The sequence below is a fragment of the Sorex fumeus genome, unplaced genomic scaffold, assembly GCF_029834395.1.
Source record: "Sorex fumeus unplaced genomic scaffold, SorFum_2.1 ptg000164l, whole genome shotgun sequence".
NCBI classification, from domain to species: domain Eukaryota; kingdom Metazoa; phylum Chordata; class Mammalia; order Eulipotyphla; family Soricidae; genus Sorex; species Sorex fumeus.
In genome coordinates, this window is record NW_026606221.1 from 898670 (window position 1) to 915296 (window position 16627).

The window sequence follows — 16627 nt, forward strand, 5'->3', positions numbered from 1 at the left end:
ACTGCACTGACAGTGGATCGAGGCTTGTGACTGCACTGACAGTGAATCGAGGCTTGTGACTGCACTGACAGTGGATCGAGGCTTGTGACTGCACTGACAGTTGATCGAGGCTGTGACTGCACTGACAGTGGATTTAGGCTTGTTACTGCACTGACAGTGGATCGAGGCTTGTGACTGCACTGACAGTGAATCGAGGCTTGTGACTGCACTGACAGTGGATCGAGGCTTGTGACTGCACTGACAGTGGATCGAGGCTTGTGACTGCACTGACAGTGGATTTAGGCTTGTTACTGCACTGACAGTGGATTGAGGCGGTACTTTTGAATGAAAAAGAAGTGTAAATGGTTGGAAACTTCTGGGCCAGGTGGGGGTCCTCGCCTTGCCATGTTCTCAGACCCAGGAGGGGAAGGGCAGGACCAGCCCTGGAATCAGCGCGTCCCTTGGTCGTTCCCACTCTTTCCTTCCTTGCTTTTCTGATCAAACCTGCTGGCTTTGGTTTTATTTTGCTACCTACGGTTCAAAAAGTGGGTATTGAGCTCTATCAAGCTTTGTCTCTATCTAAATCCATCTTCATTTCAGTGACGATAAATCACGTCCCCTGGGTCCGAGATGGAATTTTTGCCTGATTTGGTCCCAGGGCCGGGAGCCGCTTATCCCCAGTGCTTACCTTGGGATTCACGCACCCTGGAAGGATTCCTCTCCGTGTGGGAAGTCCCTTGCCTCGGCCTCCCCTCCAGCGATTAACTAGGGTGTCCCTGGGCGTCTGCCGTGGCACTGAGGTGCTCTTTGTGTAGGAGGGGGGTGTGAGAAGACTCAAGAGCAGGTCAGCCAAAGTCCACGTTCTTCTCTCCTGGAAGGGAGCATAACGTAACACTCACCATAACCATGCCCTCGGACCCCGCGCCGGGCTGTTTCACTCAGGGCGCCCCAGAGGGGGCCGGGTAAGACCTCTCCCCGCCCCAAGGGACCCAGCCCCGGCAGCCAAAACCTCCAGAACTCAACCTCTGCCAGGCTCACGGCCGCTCTCTACACACTCGGGCCCTGAAGTGAATGTATTTCTGAACATCTTATATCACACACTACCCAGACTCCAAATGTATCACACCACACTTGATGGGGTTCGAAGTAGGAGACAATCTTAGAGGGAAATATATTTATATACACACACACACACACACACACATATGTTTATATTATGGTCCTCCTGTTGTTCATCAATTTGCTCAAGCGGGCCCACTAATGTCTCCATCATGAGACTTCTTGTTACTGTGTTTGGCATATCGAGTACGTCACGGTAGCTTGCCAGGCTCTGCCGTGCGGGCAAGATACTCTCGGTAGCTTGCCGGGCTGTCTTACATATGGGCTAGAGCGATAGCACAGCGGTAGGGCGTTTGCCTTGCACACAGCCAACACGACCGACCCGAGTTCGATTCCTCCGCCCCTCTCGGAGAGCCCGGCAAGCTACCGAGAGTATCTCGCCCGCACGGCAGAGCCTGGCAAGCTCCCCGTGACGTATCCGATATGCCAAACACAGTAACAAGCCTCACAATGTTACTGGGCCCGCTTGAGCAAATCGAACCACGGGAGGACAGTGACAGTGACACATACATATATATATATATGCACCCAAGGTTCAACGTTTAACAACATGTTTTTTTTGTTTGTTTGTTTTTTCTTTTGCTTTTTATGGGTCACAATCCCAGCGATGCTCCGGGGTTACTCCTGGCTCTGCACTCAGGAGTTATTCCTGGCGGTGCTCAGGGGACCATATGGGACGCGGGGGGTTGAACCCAGGTCAGCCGCATGCCAGGCAAACGCCCTACCCGCTGTACTATCACTCTGGCGCCTTTAACAACATGTTAGTGATCTCTTATTATAGAAGGACTTAATGGCCCCTGGGTGAAATACAACAATCTTCACACTCTTTCCTCTAAAGAAACTTTTTGGGAGCATTTTTAGGGGTTTTTCATGACAAACAATACAAAATATATTATTTCAGTTCTGCTTTGGGGCAGGGGTGGGAGTTCAGGATGGGAACATCCCATCTATGGTGGTGAGAAGGTGTCGTGGTGGTGGGATTGCTGTTTGAATATTAAATGTAATCAAATATTGTGAACTACTTTCCAAAACCAGTAACAACAAGTCTCACAATGGAGACATTACTGGTACCTGCGTGAGCAAATCGATGAACAACAAGATGACAGTGCTACTTTATAAAATAAAATTAAAACTGTCCTCCCATTGTTCATCAATTAGCTCAAGTGGGCCCAGTAACGTCTCCATTTTGAGACTTCTTGTTACTGTGTTTGGCATCTCGGAGACGTCATGGGGAGCTTGCCAGGCTTTGCCATGCGGGCGAGATACTCTCGGTAGCTTGCCGGGCTCTCTGAGAGGGGCGGAGGAATCGAACCCGGCTCGGCCGGACTGGCTGCATGCAAGGCAAACGCCCTCCCTGCTGTGCTATCGCTCCAATTTTATTTATTTCACTTTTTGGGTCACACCTAGCAATGCACAGGGGTTACTCCTGGCTCTGCACTCAGGAATTACTCCTGGCGGTGCTCGGGGGACCATATGGGATGCTGGGAATCGAACCCGGGTTGGCCGCGTGCAAGGCAAACGCCCTACCCGCTGTACTATCTCTCCAGCCCCTCGCTCCAATTTTTTTTTTTAAAAAGAACAAGTTGACCTCACAGGGGACAACCAAATTGCCACAGTGACAGGAAACCCCACCCCTTGTAGGAACTCCCTGTTCGCTGCCACAGCCCTCGGCATCCACCAAGAACGCCCCAAACCACCAGCCCACACGAGGCCTCACAGCTCCCGGGAGTTTGCTAACAGAAAGATCAAGAGAGGGACCAGGGCTGGACACAAGTGTGACTGGTGGGTGCTCCAGATTCGGTGCCCACATGGTCCCTCCGGTGCCTCTGGGAGTGACTCCTGAGCACGGAGCTGGGAGTAGCCTCTAGCCCTATCGGGCGTGGCCCCCAAACAAAACACTCCCCCAAAACCCCATCTTTTGGGGCTGGAGAGATAGCCCAGCGGGGAGGGCATTTGCCTTGCACGCGGCCGACCTGAATTCGATTCCCAGCATCCCATATGGTCCCCTGAGCACTGCCAGGAGTAACTCTTGAGTGCAGAGCCAGGAGTCAGCCCTGTGCATCACCAGGTGTGACCCAAAAGGCCAAAAAAAAAAAATCATCTTTTGGTTGGCTGGAAGGAGGACCAAGATGCAGAGGTCAGACTTCCGGCGGGAGGCTCAGGTGCGACCCCCAGGAGGACCCCCTGTGCCCCCAGACAAACCGAAATGAAAGGGGAGCCCTTTGCGCTTACCCAAAGGCCATGAACCCGTCTGGCTCTGGGGAGGGCTGTCCCCCCCCCCCCAACCTGTCACACCACACCTGGACATATGCCCCCCCCCCCACACAGCCCAGGGCAACCCATTCCTGATCCGGACAATGGGTCAGGAGCACTGTGGGTCTCGGCTGTCCGGGAGTTTTCTCGTCCAGCCGTTACTCCAGCAAGACCGGATAAGACTCACTCACTCGCCGGACCCTGATTCTGCCGCCCCTTCCTGGGCCGGTCCCGCCTGTGTCCCCAGACCTGCCAGCAGGTGGCACTGCCAGCCCCCCTCTCCGCCTTCCTGGGAACCTTCAACCTCAACTCTGCTCCCAGTTGGGATCAGTTCCCAGGTGTCCTGACTCACACGTGACCCCACTGTGCGGGCGTTGGGGAGGGAACGACCTTCCCATCCGAATCCCCTGGACGTGACCGTGACTGTCCCGCCTGCGGGTCTCAGGTCAGGAGATGGTAAAGATGCCAGCTCCCCTTGGCATATTCACCACCTGCTTCTGTACCCCTGGCGGGGGGGACGTTGTGGCCGTTTCGTGGAACGGGGGCTTCCGCCTTGCCCAGCAAGACTGCAAAGAGCCGCACCCCCAGACTTTTCCTAACCCCCCTTCTCACTTCTTTCCCTTCCTAGTGAGATTTGACTTGGACTTGGCTAACTTGGATTTGCTTTTTTTTTAATTTCATTTTTTTTCTTTTTGGGTCACGCCCGGCCATGCACAGGGGTTAACTCCTAGCTTTGCACTCAGGAATTACTCCTGGCAGTACTCAGGGGGACCATATGGGATGCTGGGAATCGAACCCAGGTCGGCCGCGTGCAAGGCAAATGCCCTACCTGCTGTGCTATCGCTCCAGCCCCTCATTTAATTTTTTTTTCTTTTTGGGTCACACCCAGCAATGCACAGGGGTTCCTCCTAGTTCTGCACTCAGGAATCACTCCTGGCGGTGCTCGGGAGACCTTATGGGATGCTGGGAATCGAACCCGGGTCTGCCACGTGCAAGGCAAACGCCCTCCCTGCTGTGCTATCACTCCAACCACTCATTTAATTTTTTAAAAATGTGTCTAACGGCCGTTGCCTGACTGGGCTGGGGCTCAGCCCAGCCCAGCCCATCAGAATTGCTTTTCACGGCGGCAGGGGGCGCTCTTGTGAAACCCATAGATTCACATTCCCAGACGGGGGTGGGGGGGGTGGGGATAACGGTGTTGGGGGCGCCCAGCTTGGCTGCTTGTCACCGACTCTCACAGTCTCTCCGATTCTCACGGCGGACGCCACCAAATCCACAGCCAGAAATCCGTGGCATTATTGGGTAAAAATACTCATTTTCTTTCCCAAAAAAGCAAGCCGGCCTGCTGTCTGCTCCGTGCAGATGGGCCAGCCCCGGGCTTTTGCGGCAGGAAGAACCTCAGTGAGCCAAGCCCGTTCCCGGCTGAAGGACGCCCTGAGACCGCGTTCCCGAGCCAGGCCACATGCCGGTGGCTCTGCCCACGGCCCGTGGCCTGGGGCACATCCTTCCCGCCACGCACGTTCTAGGGTGCGGACGGTCGGGGATCGCTGAGATGGGGTAAGTCAGCAGCCTGGAGCCCACCGGGCAATGCTGAGACGGGGGCTGTGTCCATGTGTCCAGTCCTGGTCACTCGTGACCCCCCCCACATATCTCTGAGCAAACAGAAGATCTGTTTCCCCGCCGCATTGCTCTGTGGGCCGGGACGAGCTCTCGGACCCCAAATGAACTCGTGGATGATGAGGCAAGTGTGTTCCTGTGAATCGCGAGGTGGGAGGAAAGCGGAAAGATGTTCTCATGCTTGGCACGGCGGAGACGGAGAGGCAGAGGCGCCGGGGGAAACTCCCTGGCGTATGAGGCACGAAGCCCTCTGACACACAGGGCGGTGGCTTTCCTGAGCGACGGGAACACGGGGGCTGCAGAGCGCAGGACGGGCTGAGCCCAGGCTTCGGATGCAGGACGACCCCCACGGCACCGCCTGGGAGTGACCCCCATGAGCACACAGCCAGGGGGAGGCCCTGAGCATCGTTGGGTGTGGACCCAACAAAACACACATGCACACACACATATTCACACACACGTGCACATGCACGCGCACATGTACACACGCATACACGCATGCACACACAAGCGCGCGCACGCACAAGTCCGTGTGCACACATACACACGCACACGCACATGCACACACGAGTGCATGCGCACACGCATACGCATGCACATATGTGCGCACATGCTCACGCACACACGTGCACACGTGTGCGCACACACATACACGCGTGCACACACAAGTGCATGCGCACACAAGTGCGTGTGCACGCATACATGCATGCAGACACAAGTGCACGCGCACACGCATACACACATGCACATATGTGCACACATGCACGCGCACACGTGTGCACACGTGTGCCACACACGCATACACACATGCACACACAAGCGCATGCACACAAGTCTGTGTGCACACATACACGTGCACACGCACATGCACTCATGTGTGCACACGCATACACATGCACATATGTGCGCACATGCTCACGCACACACGTGCACATGTGTGCGCGCACACACATACACGCATGCACACACAAGCGCACGCACACACAAGTCCGTGTGCACACATACACACATGCACATGCACACACAAGTGCATGCGCACACGCATACACATGCACATATGTGCGCACATGCTCACGCACACGTGCACACGTGTGCGCGCGCACACATACACGCATGCACACACAAGTGCATGCGCACACAAGTGCGTGTGCACACATACATGCATGCACACACAAGTGCATGCGCACACGCATACACACATGCACATATGTGCGCACATGCACACGCACACACGTGCACACATGTCTGCCACACACGCATACACACGTGCACACACAAGCGTACGCACACACAAGTGTGTGTGCACGCGCACACATGCACGTGTACATACGTGCACACGTGTGCACACACACATGCACACATAAGCACTCGCACACATACACACACACACACATGTAAAAAAGAGCAGACCCTTTTCTGCATCACCCTGTGCCCTGGGATTCTAAGACTCCTGCCAGGGGTCTGTGACCTCACAGGTAAACACCACGCACCAGACAACGACACCCCCTGCTTGGCCAGAATACTCTGCCCCCTCCACGATGCCCCCCTCACAGACCCCCTCACATTCGGAGCTTACTGGGGCCTCTGCCCGGCCCCACAAGACTTCACGGAGCCACCAGGGTGCCAGGATTTGCAGCGGGCAAGGAATTCACCCCAACCCTCACCTCAGCAGCCCCCCACGCCCCACCCGGGGGCCGGCCATCACCCCTCCACTTCCTGTTCCGCAGCTCGAGTTCTAATAATCCCTGTTTGTCTTGCCAAGGAACGTGGCCTGGACATCGCTGTTAATAAGATTATTCACAGTTCTTGGATGGAGCTGATGCTCGGAGCTGCTGGGTGCACACGCACGCACGTGTGTGTGTGTGTGTGTGTGTGTGTGTGTGTGTGTGTGTGTGTTCGAGCCTCCATCTGGTGAGGGCTGTGTGGCTGAAAGCTCACTCCCTGCTCACCCAGAAATGGTCCAGGTCTCCCTTCAGGTCTTGCCTCCACGTCTTTCCTGCTTCCGTCACTGCGCCCGATGGCCAGGTTTGCAAAGGAGCCTCGGAGGATGATGAAACAGGTTTGAAGCAAGAGTCCCACCTACGGGGGGAACAGGGGGCTTTCGTGATGAAACATGTCCAGCGATTTCGTGATTTACATGGGGCTGTACTCACTGTAGCGATATGCGTATCTATCACACGGGACAGAAACATTTTGCTTATTTATTTATTGGCTTTTTGGGTCACACCCGGCGATGCTCAGGGGTTCCTCCTGGCTCTGCACTCAGGGGTTACTCCTGGCGGTGCTCGGGGGACCCTATGGGATGCTGGGAATCGAACCTTGTCAGCAGCGTGCAAGGCAAACTCTCTTCCCGCTGTGCTATCGCTCCAGCCCCAGAATCATTTTGTTTAAAGCCAATAAAAAGCATCCGTGTTTGTCCCCTTTCTTGGAAGTTTCGGTGTTTTGCCCTTATAAGACAGTTGTCAGGGCCAGAGCGCTAGCACAACTGGGAGGGCGCTCTCTGTTGTTCAATCCCTATAGTTCAATCCCCGCACCCCCCCCCCCATGAGGTCCCCAAGACGGCCAGGAGTGATCCCTGAGCAGAGAGCCAGGTGTAAGCCCTGAGCACCATCGGGTGTGGCCCCAAAACAAACCAAAAAAATTTTCAAAAATAAAAATGGTAGTTAGTGACTGCGCTCTGACCTCTCTGCGGTCTAATCGGTCATTGCAAATCAGAAAATTCGGCGTGTGTGTGCAGTTACAGGCAGACTGTGCACCATCAATGTACATGTGCAGTTACAGAAAGACCGTGCACCATCAGTATGTCTGTGCAGTTGCAGGCAGACCGTGCACCATCAGTGTGTGTGTGCAGTTACAGGCAGACTGTGCACCATCAGTGTGTGTGTGCAGTTACAGGCAGACCATGCACCATCAGTGTGTGTGTGCAGTTACAGGCAGACCGTGCACCATCAGTGTGTGTGTGCAGTTACAGGCAGACCGTGCATCATCAGTGTGTGTGTGAAGTTACAGGCAGACCGCATGCCACCTTCAGTGTGAGTGTGCAGTTACAGGCAGACCGCATGCCACCTTCAGTGTGAGTGTGTAGTTACAGGCAGACCTCGTGTCGCTTTCAGTGTGAGTGTGCAGTTACAGGCCAGCGTGAGCTTGTGGGCTCTCACAAACACAGACATAAAAAACCAGGCCCATGAACCCTCGGTTGGCTCCTGAGTGTGCCGACTTGCCAGGGCAGTGGGGGAGAGGGTGGAGGGGGGTGGGGGAGAGCTTTGTGGCCTCTGGGAACCCAAAAGCAGTTCCTCACGATAGCATTTTCTTTCTCCAGAGCAACTGTGTGGCGGGAAGGACACTCAACTTGCACGCGAGCCAACTTAGGGTTGATCCCGGCATCCCATGTGGTCCCCCGAGCACTGCCAGGAGTGATCTCAGAGTGCAGAGCCAGGGGTCAGCCCTGAGCACCACAGGGGTTATGCTCAAAACAAAAAGTCGAAAACAAGATTTTCTTTCCTTCCTGCACCTCCCCCCTCTCTCTGTGTAGAAACTGAGATCTATTTGAGGGAGCTATTTGAGCCTCTCTTTTTTTATTTGCGGGCGTTTCCCAATCTCTTCCTCTCTGTTGTGCCGTCTTCTGCTGAACCCCACCTCAGGTGAACTGCATACATTCAGGAAACGCTTGTGATCAGTGAGTGAGCACAGTGGTGCGTGCAGTTCCAGGTATACCAGATGCTTAGGTATGCAGGGACAGGACAAGACACCACTTTTCGTCTTAGTTACCCAAAGAACTAATGGATGTATCTACTTACATTGATGTTCAGAAACTAATAAGGGGATTAAAGGGTTTGCAATGGATACTCTGGCTCCTTGTGCTAATGACTCAAAAGTATGAAAGGAACTGGTTTCTTCTATAGCAGGTGTGGCTTGGCCCCGGGCACCCTACTCTGGAGGAGAAATTCCCTTCCAACTTGGCTAGGACCTTCGGAGCCGTTTGAAGACGTTTATGGCGGCCCTTGTGGGCAGGCCGTGAGAGTTCTGGGCCGCTGTTCTGTGAGCTAGACTCTGGATTCAAACGGTGTGTGAAGAGAGAAGCGTTGCCTGCCACAGGACCCTTGCACAGGAAGCACTGAGGTTCAGGGCCAGCTCACGGGCACTACTGGAAACACCCAGTCACAAATAACCATCTCGCATTTGCCAGGGATTTAGCCAAAAACCATTTGTGTGTCAAACACTGTACACTCAGTCCTGGGCTTTTTTTTTTTTTTCTTTTTGGGTCACTCCTAGCGGTGCTCAGGGACCATATGGGATGCTGGGAATCGAACTCAGGTCGTCCGCGTGCACAGAAAACGCCCTCCCCGCTGTGCTATCGCTCCAGGCCCAGTTTGATCTTCTAGGGTGAGAATTTGCCCTTGTGGGGGTCACACAGAGAGGTTAACCTGTTTCCCGTTGATTTCCATTTCCAAAAGTGTTATGTTTAGGCTTTATTCCCATCACCATGTTTTAGGGGTTTTTTTGTTTGTTTTTTGCTTTTTGGGTCACACCCGACGACGCACAGGGGTTCCTCCTGGCTCTGCACTGAGGAATCACCCCTGACGGTGCTCAGGGGACCCTAGGGGGTGCTGGGAATTGAACCCGGGTTGGCTGCGTGCAAGGCCAACACCCTCCCCGCTGTGCTATCGCTCCAGCCCTGGGGTTTTCATTTCTAAAGACTTTCAGTACTGTGTCTCCCTCTTCTCTCTTCCCTGGCAGTTAGAACGTCGGGGGTGCCAGCGTGCAGCCTCTCCTGCCTTCAGAGTCCGTGCTTAACTCGGGTCTTCCTCTTTCTGATGTGTCTTTCTCAAAGCATCACGGCCCATCTGTCTTGGCAGAACTTCCTCCCTTTTTGTAGCTGAGTGATATTCCACTGTGTATATATATCCCGTCTATTTTTAATACTCTTTAGAACCAAAAAAAAAATAATAAGATCTTTGTTTCTTGACTTTTATTATTTCATCTTTTCCTCTCCGTGGGACCTCCCATAACTCCTCACCACCAATATTAGAAACAACATTAGAAGCATCTTAATCATATCAGGAATAACTTTCCAGCCGATCTCCGTGATTCTGTAGAACGTGATCCTGACTGCAAGGGGTTCTGGAAGACTTCCATTCACGGTTAACTTTCTAGAAAGATCAGGAGGGGTGCTTTTCCCTGGCCTACATTTCAGAGGCAGAGAGCTGACAGACTGTGAGCTTCCTACGGGGGAGGGCTAGGAGAACCTGACATCACCCAGAAAATGCGGTGAAAGAGAGCTTCCGCGGACACCCTTCAAGCAAGCTTTCCCACAAACCACCCAGGCTGAAATCTCTGTGGAGGGGAATCTCCCACCGCCCCAAAGAAGCGCGGAGAAGAACGTTGGGGGTTGTTAGCTGCTCTGTCGCTCTCTAATTGAAACCAAGGGATCAGCACACACTCCAGTCAGCCTCTTAATGTGCAACACCCCACAGTGAGCCCTAACGCGGTACTAGTGGTGGGAGGATTATTCTCGGATGATGATTACAGCGAGCACTAAAAGAAGAGCGGCACAGAGACTCGCGAGCCAGAACGACCTGGAGGAGGAGGAGGAGGAGGAGGAGGGCTGGTCGCCACCCGAGAGGGTTCGGGTCCTCATGGGCTTGATGATCCGTTCTCGCTGGCTGAGGATTGCCGCCCGGGCACCCGCCCACTTGCCAGGCCCCTGGAGGCGGTACTGGTAAGGCGTGCACGGTCCAAAGTAAACCTCCCACGCCAGCTTGGGGTCCCACAGGCAGAGGGAGAGCAGGTTGGGCTTCACCCCGATCTTTGAGGCGATCTCGTCCATGTACTCCACGTACTGCACGCGGCGTAAGTCCCGGGGGTTGTCGAGGTACCTGGAAGCAGACGAGGGGGTGGGACGTGAGAGAAGGGGGGGTGGATCTGGGTGGGTGGGGGACCCAGAAGCAAGGATTTGGAACCGGTGCGGCTCTTCCAAAGCAGCAAGAGAGGAGACGGATGTTTTCCTTGCGACCTGCCCGTATCCACGGCCCGGGTGGGCTCCATCGTAATTCCCCCCATCTTCTCCGCCCATGTCTTTTATTTTTTGGGGGGTGTCACGCCCAGCGATGCTCAGGGGTTCCTCCTGGTTCGTGCGCTCAGGAATTACTCCTGGCGGTGCTCGGGGGACCCTATGGGACGCCGGGGATCAAACCCAGGTCGGCCGCATGCAAGGCAAATGCCCTCCCCGCTGTGCTATCACTCCAGCCCCTCTGCTCATGTCTTTCCACTTGGGTGATCTTAGGTGGGTTGCAGAGGACTCTGGTCTTCTGAGTTATCTTGTCATCTTCTCTTTGTCCAAATCCCGTATTTTGGCCATGCACTGGATTTGTTGGTTTTTGTTGGTTTTTTTGGTTTTTTTTTTTTTCTTTTTGGACCACACCCGGCAATGCTCAGGGCTGACTCCTGGTTCTGCACTCAGGAATCACTCCTGGCAGTGCTCAGGGGACCCTATGGGATGCCGGGGATCGAACCCGGGCTGGCCTCTTGCAAGGTAAATGCCCTCCCCGCTGGGCTATTGCTGCAGCCCCTGCACTAAAGTTTTTCTTTGGGGTGTGACCTCTCGCTTTGGTAATTTGGTCACGAGGCCCTTTTGACCTATGAGTGATTATGAGAGGAGCGACAGTCACTTAGCTGGTCTGTGGGGGGTTGCGTTTGATTCTCAGGGGGTCTGAAGTGATTCTGAGCATCACGGGGGCACATTCCTGGCCCACCGTAAGGCAAAGAGACGGGGTAGCTCCATTGTTGGCCGAAGCTTTTGATCTGGGCGAAGATGCCAGGACATTCACCCTCCAGAGCTTCCATCGGCATTGGCTGAGTCGAGACGAATTATGGACCCCACTGGGGTGGTGGAAAGCTCGTTTCCGTTAAGAAGCCTTTGGCACAAGTCTTGGACCTCCCCGTCCGCGTTTTAATCTGATTCTGTCACGATTTGCAAAGCCATCTCTCACTCTCCACACGTATGAAAAAAGAGAAACGGCCCTCCCCTTCCTCTCTCGTCCTCATGAGACACCTGACATCTCCCGTGTCCAGAATTTTCCCCTGGTGGGGCTGGAGTGATAGCACAGCGGGTAGGGCGTTTGCCTGGCACGCAGCTGACCCGGGTTCGATTCCCAGCATCCCATGTGGTCCTCTGAGCACCGCCAGGAGTGATTCCTGAGTGCATGATCCAGAAGTAACACCTGAGCATCACCGGTTTTGTGACAAAAAGAAAACAAACAGGGGCTGGAGCAATAGCACAGCGGGGAAGGTGTTTGCCTTGCACACGGCCGACCCGGGTTCGATTCCCGGCATCCCATAGGGTCCCCCAAGCACCGCCAGGAGTAGTTCCTGAGTGCAGAGCCAGGAGTAACCCCTGTGCATCGCCAGGTGTGACCCAAAAAGCAAAAAAAAAAAGAAAACAAAACAAACAAAAAAAAAACCCAGAATTTCTCCCTAGAACTAAAGGTCCGGTGATGAACTTAGACCCCATCCTGTGGCCTCCCTTGGCTGTGCTTTTCCTGGGGGTCCTGTACCCTCCCCTGCCAACACATTTCCCTCAGCCGAGAGCAAAACAGCCTGCAGCAAGCCTTACTGTTTCTCGAACATTTCCCTCGTCTTCCTGATGTCAGCCATCATGTCCTGCTTCGACGGCAATCTGGTCATGCCTAGGAAGGAGGGCACAGACCTGAGCCAGGCCGGGGAGAAGGGGGAGCCCCCAGGGGAGGCGGCGAACTCGGGGTGACGCTGATGGGGAGCCCAGATCGGGGGGTCACAGTCGGGGAGTCCCTTTCCCCAGGAGCCCAGGCCATCGTACCCCTGAAGACTCGGGCCACCCAGCGGCTCTGGAGCTCCGACGTGGGGATGGTGGCGCCCACCGGCTGCAGGATCCCAATGAAGGCCAGCGTCGGCTGCTCCAGCTGGGGCGGGAAGACAAACTTGAACATGGAGTAGTCGCTGTCCAGCACCCGGGCGTCCTTCTCCAAGAAGGAGAAGGAGACCGTGTACCCCGTGGCGAAGACCACCACGTCCACAGGCTCCTCCGTGCCGTCGGCGAAGGTGGCCGAGGTCTCTGAGAAGGCGCACACGTTGGTCTTCATCAGGACCCGGCCCGAGATGATGTGGTTCGGGAGTTCGTCGCTCATGGTGGCCTGGTGGCTGAGGAACCTGGGGAGTTGGGGGGGAGGGGTCACCCGCGGCGGGGACGGGGCTGCGCGGAACTGGGTTCAGGGAAGGGAAAGAAGGAGACTTTGGGTCGGCGCTGGCACCACCAGGCCACCTGCCAGCTGGGTCCTGCCCAGACCCCGAGACGGAGACCGTCACAAGCCTGGAGACCAGACGTGGGTGTGGGTGGGTGTGGTTCCCCATTTAGAACTCACAGCACTGGACGGAAAGGAGGCAGAGAGGGACGGAGGGGAAGAGAGAGAGGGACAGAGAGGGAGTGAGAAAGAGAGGGAGAGAGGGAGAAAGAGGAGAGAGGGAGAGAGAGAAGGAGAGAGGAAGCGAGAGGGAAGGAGGGAGAGGGAGGAAGAGGGAGAGAGGGAGAAAGAGGAGAGAGGGAGAGAGAGAAGGAGGGAGGAAGAGAGAGGGAAGGAGGGAGAGGAGGAAGAGGGAGAGAGGGAGAAAGAGGAGAGAGGGAGAGAGAGAAGGAGAGAGGAAGAGAGAGGGAAGGAGGGAGAGGAGGAAGAGGGAGAGAGGGAGAAAGAGGAGAGAGGGAGAGAGAGAAGGAGAGAGGAAGAGAGGGAAGGAGGGAGAGGGAGGAAGAGGGAGAGAGGGAGAAAGAGGAGAGAGGGAGAGAGAGAAGGAGAGAGGAAGAGAGAGGGAAGGAGGGAGAGGAGGAAGAGGGAGAGAGGGAGAAAGAGGAGAGAGGGAGAGAGAGAAGGAGAGAGGAAGCGAGAGGGAAGGAGGGAGAGGGAGGAAGAGGGAGAGAGGGAGAAAGAGGAGAGAGGGAGAGAGAGAAGGAGGGAGGAAGAGAGAGGGAAGGAGGGAGAGGAGGAAGAGGGAGAGAGGGAGAAAGAGGAGAGAGGGAGAGAGAGAAGGAGGGAGGAAGAGAGAGGGAAGGAGGGAGAGGAGGAAGAGGGAGAGAGGGAGAGAGAGGGAGAGAGAAAGGGAGGGAGAGGGAGAGAGAGAAAAAGAGGGAGGGAGAGAGGGAGGGAGGGCGGGAGAGGCATACGCCACACAGCACCACCGGGGAAAAGTGAGCACAGAGCCAGGAGTAGCCCCTGAGCACTGCTAGACAGAGCCAACCCTTCAGAGAGAAAACATGCGACAGCCTCAAGTCCTGCGGTGGCTGAGCCCAAGAAGGGCAGGTGGGCAGCAGCCCTTGTCCCCCGACCTGTGCCTGGGCAGCAGCCCGTAGTCACGGTGGCTGAAGCGCCGGTTGAGCTTGGTCTCCGTCCAGTGGTTGACCAGGCAGTCGGGGTAGAGGCGATTCAGCATCGAGTTGAAGCGTGTGAAGAGCACCGTGTCCATGGGCAGCCCGTTATCCCACACGCGGTTCCAGATCCACGAGCCCCGCCGGGTGCTGAGGAACACCTGAGGGGCGACACGGGGCGGGCTGTGGCGGGAGGCCCGAGCCCCCCCCCCCGACCCTCCCCGGGGCTCACGGGTCCGAGGAGAGAGACTGGGCTGGGGAGTTCACTGCTTGACCTCGGAAGTGCTAGGGCGGGTTGAGACCGCTGGGGATTGACCTCAGGGCCTGCCCCGAACCCCTGAGCTGTCAGCTGTCCCCCCTCCCCCGCCGCCAACCTGGGTCTCGCCCCGCCCCGAGGACCCCCGGGACAGAGAAGCCGGGGGAGCCCACCTGTTCAGCCACGTGGCTGAGCTCAATGGCCAGGTCCACCCCCGAGTTCCCAATGCCGATCACCAGGATCCTCTTGCCCCGGAACTTGTCGGGGGTCTTGTACTCCCAGCTGTGGAGGTACTGGCCCTGGAACCGCGAGATTCCTGCGGGCGGAGACCACCCTGGGCTGAGCGGCCACTCCCCAGACCCGCCCTCGCTGGCGTCAGGTTGGGGGGTCAGAGGGTCCCCGGGGCCATGGTGGTGGGGACAGACCCGGTCCCTGAGCAACGCCCGTTGGACCTTGGGTCTTTCCGTCAGGCTCAGACTGGACTTAAGCCCTGTGGGACGCTGTGGCTGGCTGGTTCTGCTGCCTAGATGAGTCTGTGTGTGTGCGTGCATGTGTGTGCGCACGTGTGTGGTTGTATGTGCATGCATGCCTAGGTGTGTGTACATGTGCATGTGTGTATGTGTGTGCACATATGCATGTGTCTGTGTGTGCATGTGTGTATGCATGTGTATGCATGTGTGTACATGTGTGTACATGTGCACGTGTGCTTGTGTGTACACGTGTGCATGTGTGCATGTGTGTGCATGTGTGTACATGTGTGCATGTGTGTACATGTGCATGTGCGTGCATGTGTCTGGGTGTGGGTGCATGTGTGCACATGTGCATGTGTGCGTGTGTGTACACGTGTGCATGTGTGTACATGTGCATGTGTGTGCATGTGTGTACACGTGTGCATGTGTGTGCATGTGCATGTGTGTGCATGTGTGTACATGTGTGCCTGTGTGTACATGTGCATGTGTGTGCATGTGTGTGGGTGTGGGTGCATGTGTGCACATGTGCATGTGTGCGTGTGTGTACACATGTGCATGTGTGTGCATGTGCATGTGTGTGCATGTGTGTACATGTGTGCCTGTGTGTACATGTGCATGTGTGTGCATGTGTGTGGGTGTGGGTGCATGTGTGCACATGCGCATGTGTGCGTGTGTGTACACATGTGTATGTGTGTACATGTGCGTGTGTGCATGTGTGTACACGCGTGCATGTGTGTGCATGTGTGTATATGTGCGTGTGCGTGCATGTGTGTGGGTGTGGGTGCATGTGTGCACATGTGCGTGTGTGCATGTGTGTACACGTGTGCGTGTGTGCATGTGTGTGGGTGTGGGTGCATTGTGCACGTGTGCATGTGCATGTGTGTACATGTGTGCACATGTGCATGTGTGCGTGTGTGTACATGTGTGTGCACATATGCATGTGTGTGCGTGTGTGGGTGTGTGTGCACGTGTGTATGTGTGGGTGTGCATGTGTGTGTGCATGTGCTTGTGTGTGCGTGTGGGTGAGATCTCTACCCAGATCCATTCCCCAGGTCATGAGTACTCAGCCGTCCTGCCCCACCCTTGGGACCCGAAGCCAAAAGGAAACGGCACGAGTGGCCCCCAGTTTCCTCCGTCCCCCGCAGGGACCTCCCCTGGCAGGCAGCGGCAGCACACGCCCTGACCAGTGCCGCCACCTCTGAGCCCTCTCAGGCTTCTCCCCACCCGGCTCCCCGCCCATCCCCGCCCCCAACGCAGCACCAAACTCACTCCCATCCCGGGCGTACCTGGGAAGTTCTGCAGGGGCATCGTGGGGTTCGTGTAGAGGCCCGTGCACACCATGACCCCGTCAAACACGTGTCGCTCCTGCTCCCCCTCCACCTCCACCACCACGTCCCACTGGCCCGAGCTGGAGAAGTCGGGCCGGCGCCGCACGCTGCGTACCTTGGCCTGGGAAAAGGGCCGCTCGGTCGGGAGCCCAGCCGCACCCCAGCCGCCTGCCCGCCCGCCAGGCCCTGGGGCCGCACCCCCTGCAGAGGGGGT

The 16627-nt window shown here is 56.1% G+C and overlaps 1 protein-coding gene across 1 annotated transcript; it reads right to left on the bottom strand.

The window, feature by feature from the left end:
* Positions 1 to 6902: 6902 nt before the first annotated feature.
* On the bottom strand, positions 6903 to 16534 carry LOC130016664 (flavin-containing monooxygenase 5-like; the record flags this gene model as incomplete). The annotated part of the gene is made up of 7 exons (XM_056107401.1): positions 6903 to 7047; positions 10545 to 10844; positions 12581 to 12653; positions 12803 to 13152; positions 14321 to 14520; positions 14789 to 14931; positions 16372 to 16534. Coding segments are annotated over 7 exons (1374 nt in total), but the record flags the coding sequence as incomplete, so codon positions are not given.
* Between the last annotated feature and the right edge of the window lie 93 nt (positions 16535 to 16627).